This window comes from Balaenoptera borealis (assembly GCF_965194805.1).
Source record: "Balaenoptera borealis genome assembly, chromosome: 6".
Taxonomy (NCBI): Eukaryota; Metazoa; Chordata; class Mammalia; order Artiodactyla; family Balaenopteridae; genus Balaenoptera; species Balaenoptera borealis.
Window position 1 is genome coordinate 64,334,608 of NC_138863.1, and position 23,787 is coordinate 64,358,394.

At 40.1% G+C, this 23,787-nt stretch overlaps 1 protein-coding gene and 1 long non-coding RNA gene across 6 annotated transcripts in view; one reads left to right on the plus strand and one right to left on the minus strand.

Annotated features, from left to right (window-relative positions):
- The window catches only part of LOC309630995, a 279,528-nt gene extending 271,634 nt beyond the window's left edge, over positions 1–7,894 (minus strand). The window contains exon 1 of the long non-coding RNA XR_014245991.1: positions 7,494–7,894. This is a non-coding gene — a long non-coding RNA (uncharacterized lncRNA). The remainder of the gene's footprint in view (positions 1–7,493) is intronic.
- Positions 1–23,787, plus strand: part of STK39 (serine/threonine kinase 39) — a 303,091-nt gene that overhangs the window by 179,579 nt on the left and 99,725 nt on the right. For 4 of the 5 annotated variants that reach the window (XM_082396842.1, XM_082396844.1, XM_082396841.1 and 1 more), the window contains exons 11-14: positions 7,902–8,024; positions 8,122–8,151; positions 16,278–16,340; positions 18,094–18,161. In XM_082396842.1, coding sequence (XP_082252968.1) covers positions 7,902–8,024; positions 8,122–8,151; positions 16,278–16,340; positions 18,094–18,161 — 284 coding nt within the window. Of the gene's footprint in view, positions 1–2,983; positions 3,128–7,901; positions 8,025–8,121; positions 8,152–16,277; positions 16,341–18,093; positions 18,162–23,787 lie in introns of those variants that run through there. The other variant, XM_082396845.1, reaches the window with a different exon arrangement.

Sequence of the window (23,787 nt, forward strand, 5' to 3'; positions counted from 1 at the left end):
CATGTTAGGAACTTTATATGACTGTGCCCTTTGGCCAAAATGACAGGGGTGGGGGAGTTTCAGAGGTCTTTTTTTTTTTAACCCAAAATGGAATTTTATTTTAAATTGAAAAAATTTATAGGAAATATGTGCCTTGTTATCCAGTGAATGCTTCATGCAGAAATTTTATATGTATATACAAACACACACATACATACCCATGCATTGTAGAAATAATACATTTATGTGTGTATTTCTGTTTCTTCTGGGATTAGAAGGTACAGACAGAAATGTCAACTAGGCTGGTAGTTCTCCATCTTTCACATTTTACTTCTCCCAAATAATCTATCAAATAATCAAGGTTCCAAATTGTTATAAACAAAATGAATAATTTTTCAATGACATTTATGTTTACCATTGATCTGTTGTCATATTAATATTTACAGAAAATTTGAGAACCTAGTTTCATGCTTTAACTAGAAGGATCTTTGTTTCCATTTTGCAGAAAAATTAACCAGGTATAAAATTTTTGATCCTGTTTGTAAAATTTATCATGCATTCCTAAATACAAAGGAAGCTTGAAAATACTGTGATACTTTACTTTCCAAATCTAAAGATTAGAAAAAAAAGTTTTCTGGTCGTTTGAACTTATGAACACTTATGGACATAGGTGAAATAACAGAATATCTGCTCATAATAATTTATTAGTATAACTATATATAACTGTTAAATAAGTTACACAAAACATTTTTATTTAGAAATACACCATTTGTTCTCCTTTCTTACTTTGTATCAAGCAGTATTATTTAGGCTCTGACTTGCAGTGTTGGCAGTAACTATCATAAAACCAATTTTTGCATCGTCTAACACAGTTTTTCAGAGGACACTCTTTTCACTTCTATCTACATTAAAAAAATATATAGCCCTGTGTTTCCTCATGATGCTTTCATAAGAAATGTTATCCCAAGCCATATGTATCAGTTTGAGAAATGTTAAGATAGTTTCCCCCCTGCCCCCGTACTTACATTGGTATATGTTTGGTATATAAAAATCAATTACTGTGTTGCTTTTAAAGGTGAGATTTGAGAGGCTTGTATAATAAAACTGAGATATTTGCCATTGCAAAGGAAAGTAGTTATGTCCAGGAATAACTACTAAGTTCTTGTGAAATGTTGTCAAATTTTAAAATGTTTCCGTGAGCTGAGTCTTAGGGTCAGTGGCGTGCTTGTAAACCTTGAGAACTGCCACTTTGGCAGTAAAGGGGGAGTGCAAATCCTAATTTGTACTATTTTTCTATTTCCATTGTGTAAATACTCCTACACTGGCCAATTTTAAGTGACCACTGTGAAGTCAGGTGTCTTGTAAACTTTCTGAAATGCTAACAGTGGGCTCTCCTGAGCCAGCATGAGCCAGCTGCACCCCGGAAGTGTTAACTAAGACAGGCGACCCTGCAGAAGTGTCAGAGTGAGGCTGGGGTGGAGCATTGATAAATGGGCTGGAGACGGCAAGCTAGAAATTGATCAGATGTTCATATCCAACAGAGCATTTGCAAAACAAGACTGAGAGATGAAGTCTCCAAGGTCATTGGCTTCCACGAGAGACAGGAGGCTCTGGAGACTGTGTGTTTTAGCTCACTAGACAATGTCGTCTAGTGAGCTAAGAGCATGTAGTGGGCTAAGAGCAACCATTTTTGTGCTCAAGACAGAGAACAGCGGGAGACAGAGCAGGACAAGAGAGGAGGAAGAGAAAGGTTACCAGCACAGGTTTGGAAAGAGTGTGAAATAACGGAAGAATGGATTTCAGCTGTGTCTGCAGGCTAACATTATAGCAACAGAGAGGAGCGCTGAATCACACAATTGTGATGTTGTTAAATCTTGGGGAGAGAGAGCACACAGTTTTCGTGGCCGAATGGGGACAGATAACATTTTGTATGAGATTAAAGATTGAGGAAGTGAGGGCAGCAATCAGAGATGCTCTTTAGAAAAATGTTGACAGTGAGAGGGAAGAGTGATGGAGTGATGGAAGCAGCAGAAACTGAGCCCCCTCCCCGTCCTTTTTGGGGGGAGAAGAAGTATAGGAGATACTTACACATGTTTGTGATGGACGGAGAGGATCCAGAGCCTGGCTGTTTGTGTCTTGAAGGAGTGAATGAGTGAATGAATAAATGAGAAGCACAGTAGGAGGCGTTTCATTACACACTGGAGGGAAAGAGGCTCAGGGGGGTGAGGGTGTGAAGACTTTTCTTGGGAATAGAAAGCTTGGGGTGTAAGTGGGATGGCCTTGTTGCTCTCAGGGTCACAGGTGGAGTTATTGGGGTGAGTGGGGTGGGGCGGGATGGACACTCCTGTGAGCAGCGGTAGCAGGGGGTAACCCTGGAGTCTGGGGTGGGACTGCCAACGCCCTCACTCGCAGCTGCATGAGCTCCAGCCGGTTGTTTAAATTCCCCTGCGCCTCGGTTTCCCCTCTGAAAAAAACGGGGGAATAAAGTGATTCTCAGCTCCCAGGGCTACTGTGAAGGTTAAATTAGTTAATATGTTTCAAGTGCTCAGGCACTTTTGGTACATGAGGAACAGCTGGTATCAAGGGCTGCGGAGGCGGACTTAGACTAACAATGAGCACAACTTCTCAAACCTGAGGGACCGTGTGAATCACCCGCGCGATCTTGCGAAAAGGAAGATTCTGATTTAGTGGGTCTGGGGTGGGGCCCAAGATTGAGCATTTCTAGGTGATGCCGTTGCTGATTGTCTGGGGGCCACGCTCTGAGTGGCAGCGTCGTAGCAGGACTGATGCCCTGACCAGGAGTGGCCAGCGGTCCCCTGTGACATCACCAGGCAGTGTGCCTCCTCTCCATTGGCTCAGGCTGAGCCCAGGCTTTCCTCCGGGTGTGGGGTGGCCAGGAATGGGCCCGGGGGCATGGGGTTCTAACGGGTGCAGCCTCAAGAGCGTCAGCTGTGGGCTGCAGGCTTTATATGATACGGGAGAAGCTAGGCGGGGATGATGCAAGAGGCGGAAGCAGACCGAGGGCCCGAGAGCACAGTGAGGCCAGGCAGTAGGCGAGGGACGGAGGTGCCCGAGAGCTGGTGGGCACAGGGGCCAATGTCAGAGTATAAGCTGTGGGGACAGGCAAATATTTACTGCTGAAAACTTGGTGAGTCTAATTTTATTTTTTGATGTTTCATTTCTGATGATTTAGAAGGCTTTTTGTTTGCTTGGCCGTGCCTCAAGGACCTTATAAACAGCAATTGATTAGAAACATGTTTTCTACTTCTGGTTAGTAGAATGCCTGAGGAGAGAAAAGTTACTGGGTGTTGCTTTCTGCCACGTCCAGGGTGTCCTTGGTGGGCAGATGTGAGGTGGGTGGGCTCCCCATCTTGGGTGCAGGCTGCAGTCAGGCACGTAGTTTGTCCAACAGGTGGAGGGGAGGTGGAGAACAGGCTTTCCAGAGACGGGAAAACCATTCCAAGGAGACCCTGAAATCCCACTCCAGGGAGAAGTTATATGGCAGTGGAAGTAGCTGGCCGGTGCCTTGGAAGGAAGGGCATGCAGTACTGAGACGAATTCTACTAAACTGTGGTCAGTATTTCTTTGGGTCACATTCAACCTTTGTTCAGGAGTGTGTTAGAGAAACACACTTGCACTTCTAACATATTTAACCCCTTGTATAGAAAGTGCTTGCATTGGCTCTCTTGTACTCTCTTGTATACATCCTTCCTCCTGTTCTGGTGTCTGGGGCCAGGTGGCAACCTGAGATACTGTATGGAGATCCTGGGTCCTGATATTTATAGACAGCTCCTGTTCGAAGGGGCACCCCTGGGAAGATGAGTCCAGGAACAGATCCAGGGACTGTGTCCCTTGTTGCTGCCGTTCCCTCTCGCTGGCCTCCCCATCCTGGCTCTGCCTCTGACACGTGACCCCGTGGCCACAAGAACTGGCCGGGGAACCACACCGTTGTTCCCTCTGTCTGGTGGAGCCTGACTTTTTGTGGGAATCAGAACTTCATTTCTTTAATGGATTTTCATAAAAATGCTGTTTCAAGGAAGAGAAGATAATATTACTTTCCTTTTCAGAGGTATGGTATAAATAGAACTGCTCAATTGTGTTTTATTCCCAGTTTTGGGAATAAATGTTATTGCATGTAAAACTTTGTCTAACCTCGCTACTGCCAGCTCTGACCTGAGGAATTTGTGGACTTATGAATAGCTCTAGCTATCACTTAACTTGAGCTCATTTCTCTGAGAAGCACTGGGTTATTTTTTTAAATCCCCAACAGAGAAAAAACTTCATTCAACCACGTCTTGGCTTTACTCAGTGAGTGAGCCATTTAATAGAATAAGAGCGATGTAACAGGAATGCAGTCAGAGTTCTGAGGGTGGGCAACCTCCATTCTCTTCACTAGGGGATGGGGGAGGATAGAAGCTTTTACGCATCGTTTTTTGAAGCATCTATTTTGTAGATTATTCTTCAGTTCCTAAATAAAAACCCCATTTGTTTAAACTATGTGAAACTTAGTTGCCTTGGCTCAAGACCTAAAAGCTTCCTGTCATCCCTACACACTCCCTACAAGGATGTAATTTTGTAAAATTGCTTTCTGGTCTCTTCCGTAGAGGTCAATGTCACATAAATACACTGTGAAACCTGGGTTTCAAATTATGCTGTGAGTTTTTTCCTTTCCAATAAACTGAGACAGCAGTCTTAAGGAATAAATTTGTATTCTTATTCTTGCTACACTTACACCAGTATTTTATGCTACCTAGATTTTTGAGTGTTCGTCGTCTTAATTTCTACATTTATTTGTTTAATCAATATTTACTACTTAAAGACCCATCCCACCGTTTCTTTCAATGTCTGAGGCTATAATCCTAGACATTTTGCTTTATCGTTCTCTCTTCCAGCAAATAAAACTAAGAGGAGGGACACAGTCAGGGTTATAAAATAAAATAGAGATAGAAGTTGGCCATTTTATTGTCTGTAGTTGGATCCCACTTGAAGAAACAAAACGGACAGCTTTTGTAAACGTAGAGCGAGAGGAAAAAGAACATAAACTAAATTTTAGGGTGTGAAGCTGCACTCTCTGATGCTTTTCAGAAAGAGAGATTTCCCTGGTGTGATCTTTTTTTTTTTTTTTTTAATATTTATTTACTTATTTATTTGGTTGCACCAGGTCTTGGTTGTGGCAGGCAGGGTCCTTAGTTGTGGCATTCGAACTCTTAGTTGCAGCATGCATGTGGGATCTAGTTCCCTGACCAGGGAGCGAACCCGGGCCCCCCGCGTTGGGAGCACAGAGTCTTAACCACTGCGCCACCAGGGAAGTCTCTAGTGTGATCTTTTGAATGAGTACTTGAAGAATACTAATTCGTCAACCATGCTTGGGTTTTACAATCTGAGTGAAGGTAGAGTTTTTTTCTGTTTATTATGCACAATTTTACTTGTCTTCTCACTTCTTAGTTAATAGTATGTTTTGTAGTAGATGTGGCTTTAAATGCTTTCTTTTAATGTAGTCATTATCAGATTTTCCTCTGTATTGCTCTCGTCATGATGAGTGTTGCTAAGAAAATAATTAATTTTACTGTATATGTCAACAGAAAATCGTTTCTTTATCCATTTCGTTGTAGCTTTAAAATGAGCAATCTGTTCTAAAAAATCCTGAAGTGCATTTCAGCATCTTTTCTACAGTACCTTGCCAACATCTATAAGCATCATTAAAATCACTATCATTAAATAGGTCTTTCCAATGACTCAAAATGCAAGTGGAAAAAATATCTTATGCCAAGCACAGAAGGAGTTTTTACTAAGTGCTAAGTGTTTTGAAGGTAAATTAGTGGAGAAAAAAGCTTTTTAAAAAAATTGAGCATAACCGTTTGCAATTATGAATAAGAACCTTTTGCTTGTTTTTTAAGTTTCTATGTTGCAGCTCAAGACCAAGTGGTCAGGCTTACTTGTACAGGTTTCACATGGTAATGCCTTCAAATCAAACCCAACCCCAAGTCTGCATTGTTTATGACTTCACATTGATCCAACATGTGTAGATGCTTACTTTACACCTAAATTCTGTGGTATTTCCCTTGGAACTCATGAACTTCCTGCGGTATAACTGGATGGTTTCTATTCTGGAAAATAGTCTTTCTTCATGTCATACTCTTGCAAAGTCTTCACAGAACATTTTTAGACAGCTGGTTTTTCACAGTTACCATTCAGTGGCATAGGAAAACTTGCATTTGAATGGGAATCTGAAGGCTTTTTTTCTTGCCTTCATTTTGATTTTACACCTGTGTGATATCTTGGGTCACTTTCTGGGCCTTCGTTCTCCCACCTGTAAAGTGAGGGGGTTTGACTAGACAGTCTCCAAGGTCCCTTTCCACTTGTGGTTTCTCTGAATCAGTGGATCACTGGTTGTTATGTTCACGTCATGTTCGCTTGCTACATTGCTTTGTTTAACCATGTCTCAGACCATTTTTTGCTCCGTTTTTTAAATTGAAGTAGAGTTGATTTACAATGTGCCAGTCTCTGCTGTACAGCAAAGTGACTCAGTTATACACACATATGCATTCTTTTTTCATATTCTTTTCCATTATGGTTTATCACAGGATATTGAATATAGTTCCCTGTGCTATACAGTAGGACCTTGTTGTTTATCCATTCTAAATGTAACAGTTTGCATCTACCAACCCCAAACTCCCAGTCCCTCCCTCTCCCTCCCCCTCCCCCTCTCCCCCCACCTTGGCAACCACAAGTCTGTTCTCTATGTCTATGAGTCACCGCAGTCCATTTTTTAAAGCAAATTACTTTGGTCAGAGGCTCATTATTCTCAGTCATCTGCTCCTTTGAAAAGTTTTGCCTTTTCAACCACAGAGACACGTGGAAAGCATTCCCCGTGGACCACATCTCTACCTTAGCTCAAAAAAATACGAAATAATGGCAGAAAATTGTTATCATCTGTTTAGATCATCTGACACGGCTGCTGTTTATCTTGTTGTGTTCCTAGCAATTGCGAAAGGTGTGTTAAGAATAGTCTTGATGTTGTTTTGTTTTGCTCAAGTAGGTTGAGCAGAATCCTGGGAAAATAAGCATGATGTCAGGTTCTGAAAAAGCAAGGCGGCAACAGAAGGGTATTTGCTTTTTTGATATAGGTTGTAGATGGCTGATGCCCCAGACTAGTATGCTTCATTTGGCTGCCTGAGTCCCTTGTCTTCCCTTAGTCCTCAGTCTCTTGCTTGCATGCATTTCCTTAAGCAGTTTTGAAACCTACCACATGGCCTTTCACGTGTAGTGATTCATAAAGTGTTAACTGAAGCCAAAGTGAAAAATGGGCTTGATCCTTCATGGCTGACGTGTGTTGTACTCTTCCAAAATATTTTGTTCTGCACATAGAGTAAAACATTTCAAGAACTTAATATCTTTTTTTTTTAAACTTTGGGTTTGTTTATTTATGTAGGTATTTATTTGTTTATTTATGGCTGTGTTGGGTCTTCGTTTCTGTGCGAGGGCTTTCTCTAGTTGCGGCAAGTGGGGGCCACTCTTCATCGCGGTGCGCGGGCCTCTCATTATCGCAGCCTCTCTTGTTGCGGAGCACAGGCTCCAGACGCACAGGCTCAGTAATTGTGGCTCACAGGCCTAGTTGCTCCGCGGCATGTGGGATCCTCCCAGACCAGGGCTTGAACCCGTGTCCCCTGCATTGGCAGGCAGATTCTCAACCACTGCGCCACCAGGGAAGCCCAAGAACTTAATATCTTTGGAAAGAAGATGAGTGTAGGAGTCTGGAAGCTGTGTAGTCTTTTGGGGTATTCACTGCTAGTTACCCCTGAATTCATAACCACTCAGGTTATTTTCAGGGTAAGCATATGCTGTGTAACCCAAGTAGCTGCACCCGCGAACACTGGTCGTGTTCAACTGGTGAAGAATTGGGTGGATTTGTTTTGGTCCAGGTGAGAAGAGTTCCGGGGTCAAGCGGTCACCTTCATAAAACCGAAGACGGTGACTGGGAGTGGAGTGACGACGAGATGGATGAAAAAAGTGAAGAAGGGAAAGCAGCTTTTTCGCAAGAAAAGGTAAATGACATTGATGATGATTTTCTAACCTGTGTCAAATTTATTTTTGTGTTTTTGGGGGTGTGTGTGTACTAATGAATATGTAATTGTTTTACAGTCACGAAGAGTAAAAGAAGAAAATCCAGAGGTGAGTGGTGGTTATTTATTTAGTTCTTTGCCTCGTCTCCCACCCAGCCTCCTCCCACGAGTATCAGAGTCTGATCTCTTCGGGGAAGAACCTTCAAAATTTTGTTCTCGTGGTATAGGGAAAAAAAGAAAAGGCACATAGGCTTTGCAGGTCTTGATACTGTCTGAGTTACTTTGGAGCTGTGTATACTGGGGCAGATCACTTTACTCTCTGAGCCTCAGTTTCCTCCTCTGTCAAATGGGGGTGATCACAATACTTATAAAATTGCTGTGAGGATTGATAAAATCACATACATGAAGCACTCAGTGGGGTTCTTAGCACAAATTAGTTACTCACTTAATCTTAATTATTAGGATTACTGTCACTTAGAAAACATAGTAGGCATACAGGAAAATTTCTTCTAGATTTTTAGTTTACCGTAAAGCAAGATACTAACATGGTTAGGAACTCTAGGTTGAATTTGTTGGTTTTGATTTTTAAATCTCCTGCGTAACTTAGTAGGCAAGGAACAGTCTTTCATCAGACTCCCTTTGAGAACTGGTCATCTTTTGATTACCTTTACTTCCTCCACTGGTTAATTATTCTAATGACTAATGATGACTGTAGTTCAAAGGACTTCCTAATTCTCCTAGAGGAAGTTTAAGCATATTTAAATAGCTCCAAGTATTTTACAAATCTAGTAATTAATGTGTATTTTGATAAATTCTCTTTAAGAAAACAGAAGACTTCGGGCTACAGATGATATCCATCCCAACTTTCTTTTTAAATTAGCAGACTCCATTTAATTAAATGGAGTAAATCTTATCATTCTGCTTTAAGTGGCAATAACCAGCTGGACCATCTAAGAAGAGAGCATCAGAGCTACAAGCCACTCTTCCCCCTGTCATCCCCCCCACCCCGCCCCACCCCGGCTCTGGTCTCTTTTCATTCTCATGCGTCCTTGATGGGCCTTTCCTAGGGATTTTTCAGTCTGCCTGCCTCCTACTGGTAACTCTCCTTCAGATCCTGTTTCCTCCTATATTTATCACATGAATTAATCTCTTTGTTTCGTACATCAAATACGAGCTTTGATCAAGAAGTTATAAGGATGGTGATGTGCTCCACAGTAGGACATGTTGGCTACACACATATCCTGCTGGATTTTTGGAATGATCTTAACCCATTATCATGAACTCTGCCTTCATCTCGTCACTGTTTTATCTAGAGTGAAGTGCAGATCAAGGTTTTTCATCTATTTCTAAGAGTGACTCTAACTAAAAGTGTCAGTTCGCCTTAGAAATAGAACAAAATAACATGATTCAAGTAGCATCACTGACTCAAAAATCATTCGTTATTGGTTCACTACAGGACGTTTTCGTTGGATGATATTCACTGGAATCCTGCCTTACTAGTATAGGCTGATGGGTGTAGGTCTTTCCTCATGAGGATTTGTTAAGTTTATTTTGAGAATATCTTACTCTGTGCTTGTTGCAATTGCTCTGATAACTGATCTGTTATTTGGATAATAGCAGTATCTTTCTGGCAAACATATTTTCTTCATAGACAGGAAAAATAGTAGTGTATAGCATGCTGTCAGTTGTTCATCAAACATCCCTGTCAACCTTCTTGAGTGGAATTTGAAAGTCTTAGGCACTTCACTGTATCTAGACTCACTTGATTTCCCAGTGGCATATGTCTGTTCCCATACTGGTTTATAATTAAGGAAGCATATAGATAAGCTTCTTATTTCTGTGGAAGGATACATTAGTTTGAATGTAAACACTACCCCCAAACTTTAGGAATCACCAACTCTATCTGCTATTACACAGCTTCCCATGCCATTTTATTGTTTTTGGTTTTTTTGGGTATTTTTAGCAAGGCTGGCATTTCAGCATCCTGAGCTGTGTTCAGAATCTCTTCAGTGTTGGTTCCTGTGTCCTTTCAGCTCTTAATTAAAGTAGCCCCCTGATTTACCAATCACACCAAGTCACTTTTTGGCTGTGAAGCAAAAAATATTTTTTAATCTATTATAAAGGGAATTAAAATGGTTGAATATGTAAATATTCAACAAACATAAACATAAGTATATAAATTATATAAACATAAATTATATATATAAATATATATAAAATATAAATTATATATATAATGTGTGTACTGTGTGCACTGTTATAGTAGGTGTTGGGGATACGTCAGTGAGAAAAACAGAGTGAAATCCCTGTCCTTGTGGAGCTTCCATTCCAATGGGAGTAGATAAACAATATCCAATAGCCTTCATAAGTAAGTGAGTTATGTGGTTTGTTACAATGGAATAGGAGTAATGGAAAAAAATAGAATAGGGTAGAGGGTGAGGTAGTATGGTAGGGGTTTATAATTTTAAAAGGGTTAGTCTGGACAGGCCTTACTGAGAGGCACATAAAGACTTGTAAAAAGGTATGGGAGAATTAAATAGAAATAACTCTGGAGGACCACTTTTATCCTGCTACCGTTCTTACCCCTGTGACTGTCCTATCTTTCCAGAGGTTATCAGTTTGCAGTGTTTTCTTCCAGACCTTTCCTGCTCGTTCACATACAAATATGTACATAAAGAAATCTAGCATATCATTTTAAAAATATAAGTGAGATTATGAAAACTATAAAATTTTGCATCTTGCCTTATATCTTGGAAATCTTTCCACAGTAGTTGCTATAGATCTGCCCCTTTATTTTTAACTGCTGAGGAGTATTACCTATCAAAATGGTTTATTTAACCATTTCTTTCTTCTTGAGCATTTAGGTTGCTATTACAAGCTGTATTCCATTAACACTTTTTGTGTACGCACTTTGAGGGGCGCACATATAAATAAAGCATAGTTACGTAGAACTGTGATTGACAGAATCTGCTGATTTGGGATTTTTATAGCTGTTATCAAAAGCTGTATCATGTTAAATATCTTATCATTGTATTTGTCAGTTATACCTCAAAGCTGAAAAAAAAGCTGTATACAGTCTCAGACAGTGTACCTTATACCTTTAAACATCTTTTAAAGGGAAAAGATGTACTAAATGGAACATTGAAATACCAGTGTGTTTAGTTCGTAATAAGCTTTTCAATAATACTTGTCATTTAAATTGCAGTTGAGTTATTTACTTGACTATAAGCCACTAGGTGACTGGGGATAGTTTTTTTTTCATGTCCGTGTTCCCTTAGCATCTAGTAGACATGCTGTATGTATTTGTTGGTGACATGGAAACCTATGCACTGAATATCAGACTCTAAACAAGTGCCTGAATAGGTTTATCATATTTATAAGTAGGTAAGAAGTGGGGGAAGGATCAGAAGACAGACGTTTTATAATCGAGCTGAAGTTCAGAAAAAGTAGCCTTAGTAGTTCCACACTTAGAGTGAGATGCTGCAATAAAGGAGGGGCATTTTAGAAATGCTTATTTTGTGAGGGGCTATTTGGCTTCCTGGGAAGTATAGGCAGAATGTCCAGGTATTACAGCACTAGTTGGAGAAGACTGAGAAGGCCAGGGTTGGGTATTTGCCAGAGGGACATTGGGTAGATGTGCCTGGTACTGGGCCGTATTTGGAGATAAGAAATTCCGGTGTAAAATGTAAAGTTCCAGAGTTACACCACTTGTCTAATGAGATTCTTAGCCAAACTTAGTGAGAAATTGGTCCTAGTGTGAGAAATTGGTTAGTGTTCTTAACCTGGTTTTTAAGAAATAGCCTTGCAAAGTATTTGTCACCTACTAGTAATTATTAATTTGTAATAAGTAAATAATTCATGCTAATTTCATTTATTTAGTATCTTATTCCACTTGGATGGTGGAAGCCAATGGAGACTAAAGGTTAATAATATAACAATAATAATGAAGTTAGTTAATTGGACAAATGTTTAATCTGGGCCTGATTTCCCATGGAGCTGCCTTAGGCACTGTGGCATCGTGGGAATTATACAAAAACACAGAAGAGGGCCTTCTCTCCAGAAGCTGCTCATCTCTGTGGGTGTAGGGCTTGGGAGTGGTATTTGCAAGGACAAATACCAAATAAGTGATATTTCTTAGGTAGGGTTTCCTAGTTGATACAGCATCCTAGCTTATATAAAACCTTTCAACTATTATCTCATTATTGATTTTTTTTTTTTTGCTTTATAAAAAATTTTCATTGTCGTGGTTTGATCTTCTTTTTGACCAGTGATTTTAGAATCCTTTTGTCAGACTCCAAAATAATCAGTGCATGTCTTATAATTCTTTAAGCAATTTTTATACCTTAATTTTTTATATAAAAGTAAAATTGACTTTTTTATTCTTTTTAAATTTATTTATTTTATTTATTTATTTTTGGCTGCGTTGGGTCTTCGTTGCTGCATGTGGACTTTCTCTAGTTGCAGCAAGCAGGGGCTACTCTTCATTGCGGTGCGTGGGCTTCTCATTGCAGTGTCTTCTCTTGTTGCAGATCACAGGCTATAGGCGCGTGGGCTTCAGTAGTTGTGGCGCATGCACTCAGTTGTTGTGGCTCGCGGGCTCTAGAGCTCAGGCTCAGTAGTTGGGGCGCACGGGCTTAGTTGCTCCGTGGCGTGTGGGATCTTCCCGGACCAGGGCTTGAACCTGTGTCCCCTGCATTGGCAGGCAGATTCTTAACCACTGCACCACCAGGGAAGCCCTGACTCTATCTTTAAATTCACACTTTCTTTTGGTTTCATTTAAGTGAGGAGGACATTTTCCAAGGCTTCTATTAAGGGACCACTCGGTTTATAGTAACCCTTCTGTTAGGCGTCATGAAAACATGGTTTGCAATCCTGGCTCCACATCAGAAAAACCAAAAGTTTAAAAAATGCAGATCCCTAGACCCAGCAAATCAAATTGTGATTTGGTGGTTTGGGGTGATGTCCAAGGCAACTCTGATTTTTAAAAAGCTGTTCATATGATTCTGATATGTGACTAAGATCAAGGACCCTCTGACTAGGAAAACCACACCAGTCGTTCTGAATCCAGAAGTCCAGACTGGAATCCAGGAAGATTGAGTGCTGCAAATTCCTGAAGATTTTTTTAAAATATCTGCCTATCAGAAGTCTAAAAAAAAAAAAACAACCCCAAAAACAAGCAAACAAAAAAAAACAAAAAACGATTAAGACATTTCAGAAATCCCTTGGAAAAGTTGTCCTTATTTAATCAAGTGTAATGGTGCCAGGTGGGAAGGTTTGATGACAGAAGCCCTGTAGGGCCCATGGCAGGTATATTGAAGAATTTTGTTGTAGAGTCTAGGCTAGGTTAATTGTTTCCCAACTCTGATATTTTGTTCTGAGGAGCAAATACATTTGGTGTGGATTTAGGTTGAGTGAATTTTACCAGAGCTTAGACACAATGTGGAAGCTAAATTCATTGCTTATGTTACTCAGTGCTATTGCTGGGTGATTGTTAAAACTGCCTTTAGCTTTTTGAAATTATTTCTGATGACATTGTGTTTTCCAGACGCCTGTCAGCTCTCATGTTGTCTTATACGCATTTGTAGTTGGAGGCAAAGATTTGATTTCTCCCTCCAAATTGATTGTACTGGATCACAGACGGCTTTTACTTGATGCTTTTATGATGTCACTCTCTAAAAGGTGTTCTTATTGCAGGTGACTGGCTTTCCAACTGGTTGTGGATAAACTTAGAATCTTCTGTATTTCTGAAAATAAACCTTTTGTTTTGGAGTAATTTTAGGTTTACAGAAAATTTGCAAAGATAGTGTACTCTGTAGGGTTCCCGTACATTCCTCATCCATGCTCTTTTACCATTAATTTCTTTCATAGCCCTGGCATGTTTGTCACAACTAAAAACCATCAGTGCTCCATTACTATCCGCTACATCTCAGATTGTATTTGTATTTCATTAGTTTGTCCACTAACATCCTTTTTCTGTCCCAGGATCCAATCCAGGATAACCCATTGCATTTAGCTCCAGTATTTTTAAAAATAGAAAATGAGAAGATTAGATAGAGCACTATGAAAAATTAGAAAGTGGATGTTGTCCCTTTTTTGTCTCTATTCCAAGATCCTTTCCTCTTTCACTCAGTCCCAGAGGCCTGTCTCCAGGGCCGTGTCCAACATTAATCTGTTATTCTTCTCTTCCCCTCCTATCAAAACACCCATTCTCTCAAGTATCCTTCTTAATAGCAAACTGTTTAAAATTTTTAAAAAATTCCAATAGACAAATTTATATTATACTGTTAATGAATGACAGCTGCTTAATGTGTTAGGTTTCTTGTAAGTTTGTACATTTAAAAACGCATGCCCAGAAGTCATGCCCTAAACTGATAGAATGGGGTCCATAATGGTGAAATTTGGCAGACTACAGTGGTTGTCAAGGAAGATGTTTTGTGCAGGGAACCTCCCTCTCCGCCACTCCTGTGCATCTCTGCACATTTCCTGCACCAGTGGGAGCCGGAGACTGGTTTCTTCATCACGTGCAGGGTTACACCTACACAGTGAGGTTGCACCGTAATAGCTCTCTAACTGTCTGGGAGTAAGGGACAGGGCATGAGATGGGCCTCCCCAGGGGAAAGAGAAGTTGTCACCTCTAGTAAATGCCATTAAGAATTTTCCATATTACAAACCTTCTTTGACTAAAGGTAGGATATTCTGTAGGTGATATGATGTGGCTTTTGGTAGTATCTCAAACCTTAATTAAGAATGAACTTATTTACAAAACAGAAACAGACTTACAGACATAGGAAACATATTTACGGTTACCAAAGGGGAAAGGGGGGGTACAAATTAGGAGTTTGGGATTAGCAGATACACACTACTATATATAAAATAGGTAAACAACAAGGTGCTACTGTATAGCACAGGGAACTATATTCAATATCCTGTAATAAACCATAATGGAAAAGAATATGAAAAAGAATATATATATGTATAACTGACTCACTTTGCTGTACACCAGAAACTAACACAACATTGTAAATCAACTATACTTCAATAAAAAAGAAAAAGAAAAAAATTTAAGTTTAAAAAAAAGGTTGTGGAATCAGTCTGAAAAATTCTTTACAAGAGATCATTTGGGGTAGGCCAAGGCCCTCTGGCTGGTTAATGAACACAGATTGTTTGTTCTTCTAACATAGTCATTTTCCCCCAACATTTTAATATGAAAAACTTCCAAAATATTGCAACATTAAAAACATTTTATAGTGAACATCCACCCAGCAATCACCTGGATTCTGCCATTACTATACTTGCTTCATCTCATGCACAGCCATCTATTCATCTATCAGTCTATCTTCGTTTTTGGATGCAATTCAAAGGAAACTGCAGACGTGGGTATACTTCCCCTTATTTCTTCATTACTAATAGAGTTTTTTTCGTGGAAGCACAGAGAGTAAGAATTTTACGCTCTTAAACTTTAGAAAACTCTTGCCACAAAGAGTTTCTGATGACTTCTGATAATTTTAGAATCGATAGTAAGTTTAGGGAATAATATATATTTTTCATTCTTTGTTGATGTTGTTTCTCTTTTAGTTTGTCTTTCAAGTTTTGTTCCAGGGCAGAGTTCACAAAAGTAGGACTTGAGGCAGAAATATTTGGGGTATCACATTAGGGTCAGGTTTCCAGCTTGGAGAGAAAAATATAACCTATTACTCTTAGCTTTTCTTTTGGGGGAAAATGTGTTTTAAAAATCCAGCTACACATATATTTTTGAAATCCAGTGCTGTGAATAAATTGTTCAAAGTAGTGATTAAAGGGGCAGGTTGTGCTAATCCTAACATCCTTTCGTTAGGGGGCCCTTAACTTGAGATGAAGTTGTGTGACAAGAAAAAAAAGGTCGTTGGGCATCTTTCTGTTATCAGGTTTAAAATATCAAATAGTCCCTGCCTTTTTAGCTCGGTGGTTCTCTAAAAGCCTAAGGATCACCTGGGGCACTTATTAAAGATACAGATTCTCTTCTGTCTCCATGAAGTTCTGAATCATAGGCTGGGTGGTGCCCCGGAATCTTTAACGTGTGTCGTAGGTGATCCCAATGCAAGTAGTCAAAGGACCACACTCTGGGAAATGGTGCTTTAAAATTACTTAAATTATTTAAGATTTTTGTCTGTGATAACTGAGACTTACTGTAACCACACTGACCTTAACGTCTGATTTTGGTGTTCTTACGTGCTGTAATGGTGGCTCTGTTAACAGATCGCGGTGAACGCCAGCAGCATACCCAAGCAGATACAATCCCTGTCTGTGCAGGACTCTCAGGTACGTTTCTCTGCCTGTCATTTACGTTGTAGACAGATTTTCTTTTTTCTTTTAACAAAACCTGACATTTTAGAAAGATAGACAGTATCAGGGTGGTGCTTCCAAAGCAGGGGCTTGTAAACACTCTTTTTTAATAAGTATGGAGAAGAGAGGACTGTCACTGTTGACTGTGATTTTCAGGGCCTCCAGCCTTTAAATGATAGGTTCAAGAGCAAGAACTGATTACCAGACTGCTTCTGAAATTGCTGGTACTGTGAGAAATGAGAAAAGGGAAAGAAAATGACTCACCATTCTGCTAGATTCCAGCCACAAAACATTATAGTTAATTGACACTTTTCTTTTTTGCTCCTGGTTGGATTTCTAAACTGTTTTTATAATTCTTTTATCACTGAGTTTTATGGGCCAATTTATCTCTACAACTCGCCTTGTAAAAATAATAGTCCAGTGACTGTGAAATGAATTCATATTAGAAGTTATATGACAGAACACGTGTGCCACGAGTTGTGTCGGGCGCTGATGAAGGATGCTGAGCTCTCCAGGGCAGGGGCTGTGGACATAGAACCGGAGTGCAGGCCCCCGTTCTGGTTTTGCTGTGTAATTAATAGGCAAGCCCTTCAACTCTCAAAGTGGTTATACTGTCAAGTATCACCAGCCGGAGGATCACATTTTCCCTCCAAAGCTGCATATTCCACTTAAATTTATTTCTATTCTACCTGATCCGTATTTTATGAAACAGCTGTATGCAGAGGAGATAGAGTGATGGGATTTCATGATTGCAGGTCAGACATCTAGTCCTTGACCCTTATCTTTTATACCTGAGGAAGCAAAGATTTGCAGAGGTGAAGTGGCTCAGCCAAGGTTGCACAACTACTTAGAGGCAGAGCCTTTACATTGTATTGGGCAACTCAGTAAAACACCTTGAAGTAAACTGTAGGGATTGGTTGAATGACAAAAGGAAAGGGAGGAATAACAACAGGTCAGAAGGCAAAGAGTACAGGAAACAGGAAAAGGGATTAGGATACCTAGTAGTAAATAACATGGTATAGTTTGACTCATTTTCATATACATTATTTTATTCTCCCAGAAAACTTTTGAGGCAGGTATTATCCCCGTTTTGTAAATGAGAAAGTAAGTCTGGAGAATGACTTGCCCACAGTCGCATAACTGGTCAGTGGCAGAGCCAAGTCTTGACCTAAAATCCGTTGTTTTTCTACTCCAATAGGAATGTCTCATGTCCAGGAATTGGTAGGAGTAGGGAGAGGCTGTGTAGCAGAGGCAGTCATGGCTGATGATCTATGTTCAAGGAAATAGACTCTAGGGAAGAAAGGCGAGAAAGGTAAACTGTGGCCTTACCTACTAGGTCCCTCCATCCTCTGCATCATGAGGTTTAAAGTGCCCAACCTTTGTGCATCACCAAGGCCCAGTCGGTACGGTCCACGGCTCGGGTTGCAAGGCGCCCCTCTAGATGGCTGAGCTTTCCTTTTGACTTAACTGCTGCTTATACCAGTTGTTCCTAGGGCCCGTCCTCCTACTGAGGCTTTCTGTATGAAACATTTGAATCCGCAGTTGTGATGGGAAGTAGACACCATTCTAGTGTTCACACAGAGGTCTTATGTGGACAAATAAGACCTGCATGTGTAAAGACCTAGATTTGAAATTTCCAGGAAGAAAGGGCTCTATGAGTCAAGGGCTATCATGATTTTATGCATTTATTTCCCCGAGTTTATAACAGTTTGCTGTTTTGTTTTTAAAGGGCTTACTCAATGCTAGTGAAGACTACAGAGAAGCTTCTTGTGCCGTGAACCTAGTTTTAAGATTAAGGTAAATAATATTGTTTATTTTGCATCACTTTTCCTACATATAGTACAATATTCTGATCTCCTTCCTTAGCTTTTCATAATATTAGCATAAAATAAAATTGTTACCTTGTTTGATCTCCTCAAATAGCCTGTGGGTGCTGTATTCCCAGGACTAATTGCTCTCTTCTAGTTGCTTCCTCAAGAAGAATAAGAAAGAAAAGCACCATGTGAGTGTATCTGCAGGCTCACTGTACCCTTCATTAAGTTTTTTTTTTTCCCTTGCCTTTTCTTCCTTGGGTTTTTCTTTCTCTTTTTTTTTTCTTTTCTTTTTTTTACAATGTTAGATCACAGTAAGAGATTTTTAATGAGTTTCTTTCTCACTTCAGCAGTCAGTCTCTGACAGAAATAAACCATGCTTGTACGACAAGTTGCCTGTTCAGAACATTCTTCAGTGACAGGTTTGATCAGCCACTGTGGAGAGATGATAGATATATTATGAAAGAACCCTCAGTCTTCCAGGAAATGGATACAAATATGGTGCCTGACAGTCTAGTCTTTGTATCTAGTGAATGAAAGCTTTCTATTTCAAGGATTTTTAAAAATAAGGTCAATTTAATGTATATTCTTTGTTAAGAATTTGGAATCTTAAGACAAAAGAAATTTGCTTGAACTTAATTGTAAATAGCTGAACTTACCAGGTCAATCACTGTCACATTTTTTATAAAAAATTTTTATTGGAGTAGTTGCTTTACAATGTTGTGTTAGTTTCTACTGTACAGCAAAGTGAATCAGCTATATGTATACATATATCCCCTCTTTTTTAGATTTCCTTCCCATTTAAGTCACCACAGAGCACTGAGTAGAGTTCCCTGTCACATTTTTGAAGGCATTTTCAAATATGTTCTCCTTTGACAATTAAACAAATAGAACACATGGCTAATGGGCCTTTTTCAGAGCCGTGGCTATAAAAGGTGGATTCATTTTCAAGGTTAGTTTCCAGCCCTCTGAATTATCATAATCTGTCAGGGTAGATTATCTTCGCCATAATCACCCCTTCCTTCTGATGGTCATTTACAATCTGCAGTGCATTTTCCCGTACTTACCATGGGAACCTCACAGTGACCCTTGCTGCCGTTTAATTCAGAGTTGATTTCCAAGTCAAGATGTGAAATTATTACAAGACTATTTTCCTTATATTTGAAAGTAACCTTGCTTGTGATTCACAGTTAGTGTATTTAACAGTCTCCAAAGAATGCAATAGCCCTTTCCCTTTTCGTTTGACTTTGGAAACAGGTACTCCTTTTATTTTTCACTTGTTCATTTATTCACTCATAAATATTCACCGATATTTCTGAGAAAGCAATTCTGCGCCGGGCTCAGTGTTTGTCTTTGAGACGCAAGGGTGAGTGAGACTACGGAGGTTACAGGCTAGCCCGCTGAGCAGGCAGTGTTGGAAGTCACCTTTAGAACCCAGTCATCCAACCTCCTACTTGACATACGCAGGAGTCTTTTCTTCAGTGCCCCTGCTGGGTGTTTACCCAGCCCCTGTGCATACTTCAGTTCACTCTTTTTCCGCGATCACCTCTGTGATACTGAAAAGCTTTAATTGCTATGTCCTCTTGAAGATTTAGCCGACCTTCCTATTCTGGGCTCAAATTCTGACCCTTAGAGCACATATCAGGTTCTCTGGATAAGTCTCCTGAAGAGTGTTAAAATGCATACTTTGAGCCTTATTTCCAAATATTGTTTTGCTCTAGGTACTGGGACAGTATAAAACAGTTGCATTCTCTCATTTTTCTGAGAGCCGTTTGTTGTTTGCCAGGCTTGCTCTTCTCCTTTCCTAGGCAAAACAGCAAAAGTAACTTTAGCCTTGCTTCTCACGATACAGTTCTATATCCCCCTCCCAATCATCCTTGTTTACTCCTAGTGACTTTTAGTCTGCATCTGCATTTGTTACCCTTTTTCTCATGGGCGTAGGCGGTGGTTTTCCTGAGTTTATGGCTTGGGTCACTAGTCTTAAAAGGTTCTCCATGAAGAAAGAGTTCCATGTTCAAATAAGTTAAGAAACAACGGGTAGTATCCATCTATTACACACACACACACACACACACACACACACACACACACACACGCCTTTTTTTGGAAATCACAAGGAAGATTAACATTAAAGGTTCTAAGAAGTTCTGCAGGAGAGGAATTTGTTTAACTTTGTTTACTCTAAGACCTCTTCAACTTCAGAACTCTTTTCATGGTATTATTTTCCAGTTTAACCTTGTCCCTTTTAAATGGAGCACCCATATTTAAATGTAGGACTCCAGATGTGATCTGAGCACGCTAGAATACAGTAGTTAGATCATGTGTTTTTTTGCAATTCACACTCTATTTCTCCTAAATAGAGAAATTTATAAATTTCTCCTAAATCAGTCCAAGTTTTCATTGCCTTTTGAAATATCTGCGTAATTTGATGACGAATTTAGCATGACCCAACAGTCAAACAAAAACCTCTGATTGTGTTTTTTTCCATTTGAAGGGCTACCAAGGCTGACTCTGAACTGCAACTTATGTTTTAAAACTCTGTGTACATCTTCGCATTTGTCACTATAAGAATGGACCTGGTGGTTTTGACTCATTGCTCGCCCACCGTACATTTCACTCCTGACTGTCAATGTGTCATATTAGTTACAATGTTTGTATATACGTCCCTTGTCAATTTGATGACCCTATCTTTTGCACCTTTATCCAGAACATTGATTATCGTGTTCAACAGTTCACGTAGGACAGAGCCTTCTGGCATCTGTTAGAAACTGCTCACTTTCTGAATGGCTTTCAATAATTAACTAGTATTTTTTGGTATAGTTGCTCAATCAGAAACAAATCCTATTGACTCTACTGCCTTTTAGTCAACATTTAACTAACTATTCAAAAGGCTATCATAACAGGATCCATTAAAAGTATTTCTGAAATTAAGACATATCAATGATATTTTCAAAAAATGGAAGTGAATTTTAGTATAACTTATTTTTAGCAAACACATGTTTATGCCTAATTGCTTATATGCATCTTTTTTGTTGTTGTTAAATGTTTACAAGGTATTTGTTTAAATTCGTGTTTTTTTTTTACATTTGAGAACTCATGAATCTCTCAGAATATGTTGTTGGACTCCTTTAAGGGCAATCCTTGTACAGTTGTGAACAGTGCAGGGGTTAGGAGCACTGACTCCCAGCGAAGTTGAAAATCTGCTTATAATTTTACAGCTGGCCCTCTGTATACACAGTTCCACATCTACAGATTTAACCAGCTGTGGGCTGTGTAGTCCTGTGGTATGTATGTATTGAAAAAAAAAATCCTCATATAAGTGGGCCTGCACAGTTCAAATCCCTGTTGTTTGCAGGTCAACTGTACTTTAATTTGAGAAATAGCCTTTAAAAGTTAACAGTTAAAAGCTATTAAGTTTTGGGGGTCACCCTCTGCTGATGTAAACGTAAGCAGCAGCTACTCTCATTCATCCTATAGATATTTATCAAGCACCTACCTTGTGCATGGCACTGTTCTAGGCCCTGTGATGCAATAAGGGAAAAAACAAAAGGCAAATTTCCTGCCCTCCAGGAGCTTACATTCTAGAGGTAGGGAGAGGAACAATTCAAATACGAGCATTACTGATATGATATATCAAGTTCTCTGAAGGAAAAGCTGCGTCAAGAGACTAGAAAGTCTGAGGGTGCTATTCTGTAATAAGGAAGGCATGTTAGTTTTCTATTGCTATGTAACAAGTTACCACAAATTTCGTGGCTTAAAGCAACCTCCATTTATTATCTCATAGCTTCTGTAGGTCAGAAGTCTGGACACGGCCTACTTGGGTCCTCTGCTGTGGCTCACCAGGCTGCAGTTAAGACCTGCTCACCTGGAGCTTGAGGTCTTTTTTCAAGCTCATTTGGGCGTGGCCAGAATTCAGTTCCTTGCAGGTGTGGACTGAGATCCTCTGCTCCTACAGGCCACCCCACTCCAGACAGTTCACAGCCTGACTTTGCTTTTTTCAGGGGCAGTTGGAGAACATTTCCCCTACCCTCCAAGGGCTCAGTCCCTCTGTTAAAGGTTTTTCACCTAATTAAGCCAGTCTCATCTAGAATAATCTCCCTTTTGATTAAGTCGAAGTCATCAGATTTGGAACTTGAATTACATCTGCAAAATCCCTGCACCTTTGTCATAAAACATAACTTAATCACAGGAGTGACAGCCCATCATATTTAAAGGTCCGGGTCACACTCAGGGCAGAAGATTACGTAGGGCATGTACACCAGGGGACAGGAAGGTTGGAGGCCATCATAGAATTCTACATACCATAAAAGGGCTCTCTAAATAAAGAGATAGTTGAGCAGACCCCTGACAGAAGTGAGGAACCAAACCATGAGGTTGCTTGGAGGAAGAAAGTTCTAGGCAGAGCAAACAGTGATCGCAAATATTCTGAGCAGGAAGGATGTTCTAAGTAGTTATAGAAACAGCCAGGGAACCAGTGTGGCCAGAGTGGTGGTGGTGGGGGGTGAGGTCTGAAGGTTAGCAGGGGCTGAATCATGTAGGGCCATATAGCCTGTGGTGAAGACTTTGGATTTCACTGTTTGTGGATGGGAAACCGTGGTGGAAGGTTTGTGAGCAGAAGAGTTATACCATCTGAGTGAAATTTTAAAATAAGTCCTGTGATGCTTTATGGAGACTAGACCATATAGATATCATTCAGGGTGGAAGCGGAGGGCCCATTGGCTGGCTATTGCCCTGGCGCAAAAAATGATGATGTGACCTGGACCAGGGTGGGAGGTAATGGAGGTGGCGAGTGATTGTCAGATTCTGGATGGAAGAGAGAGGACTTAAAAGTTTTGGGCCTGAAAATACGGATGAATGGAGTTGCTGTCTTCTGAGATGAGGAGGGGAGTTGGAGTTGCAGGTTTGGGCAGAATCAAGAATTCAGTTTTGGACAAGTTCAGTTTGAGTTGTCTAGTGGAAATCTATTTCATGATGTCAAGTAGGCATTCAGGTACACGAGCCTAGATTTCAAAGGAGATATATCTCTGGGCTAGAGAGATAAATTTGAGAACTGGTACATACGGTTTTTAAAGCTATGAAGTCATATGAGCTCACGTAGGGAGTGAGTGATGGTAGAGAGTTCAAGGTCTTGCACACTCTCAGGTGGTGCATGGATGAGGAGCAATCAACAGATTGGTGAGGAGAGGCTGGTGAGGTCGAGGAGAGATGGTGGTCCTGTAAGTCAAACAGAGGAAGTCTCAAGAAAGGAGGAGTGAATAGCTGCATCAGTTGTTATCAATAGATCAAGTACAGTGGGAACTGGGAATTCACCATTGTGTTTGGCAAAATATCAATACATTCTTAACCATTCTTGACCTTGGCAAGAGTTATTTTAGTGCAGTGGTGGGGACAAAAGCCTGATAGAACTGGGTTCAGGACAGAGTGGCGAGAGAAAACATAATGTAACAAAGATAGATGACTTGTTAGTATGGACAACTCTTGCTAGAAGAGTTGTCCATACTCTTGTATGGACAAGAGTCCATACAAGGGGAGTCTTTCCTCCCCTCTTGTACAGAGGGAGCAAAGAAATGGGGTGTTAGCCCAATGAGAATATGGGATGAAGGGAGGGTTGT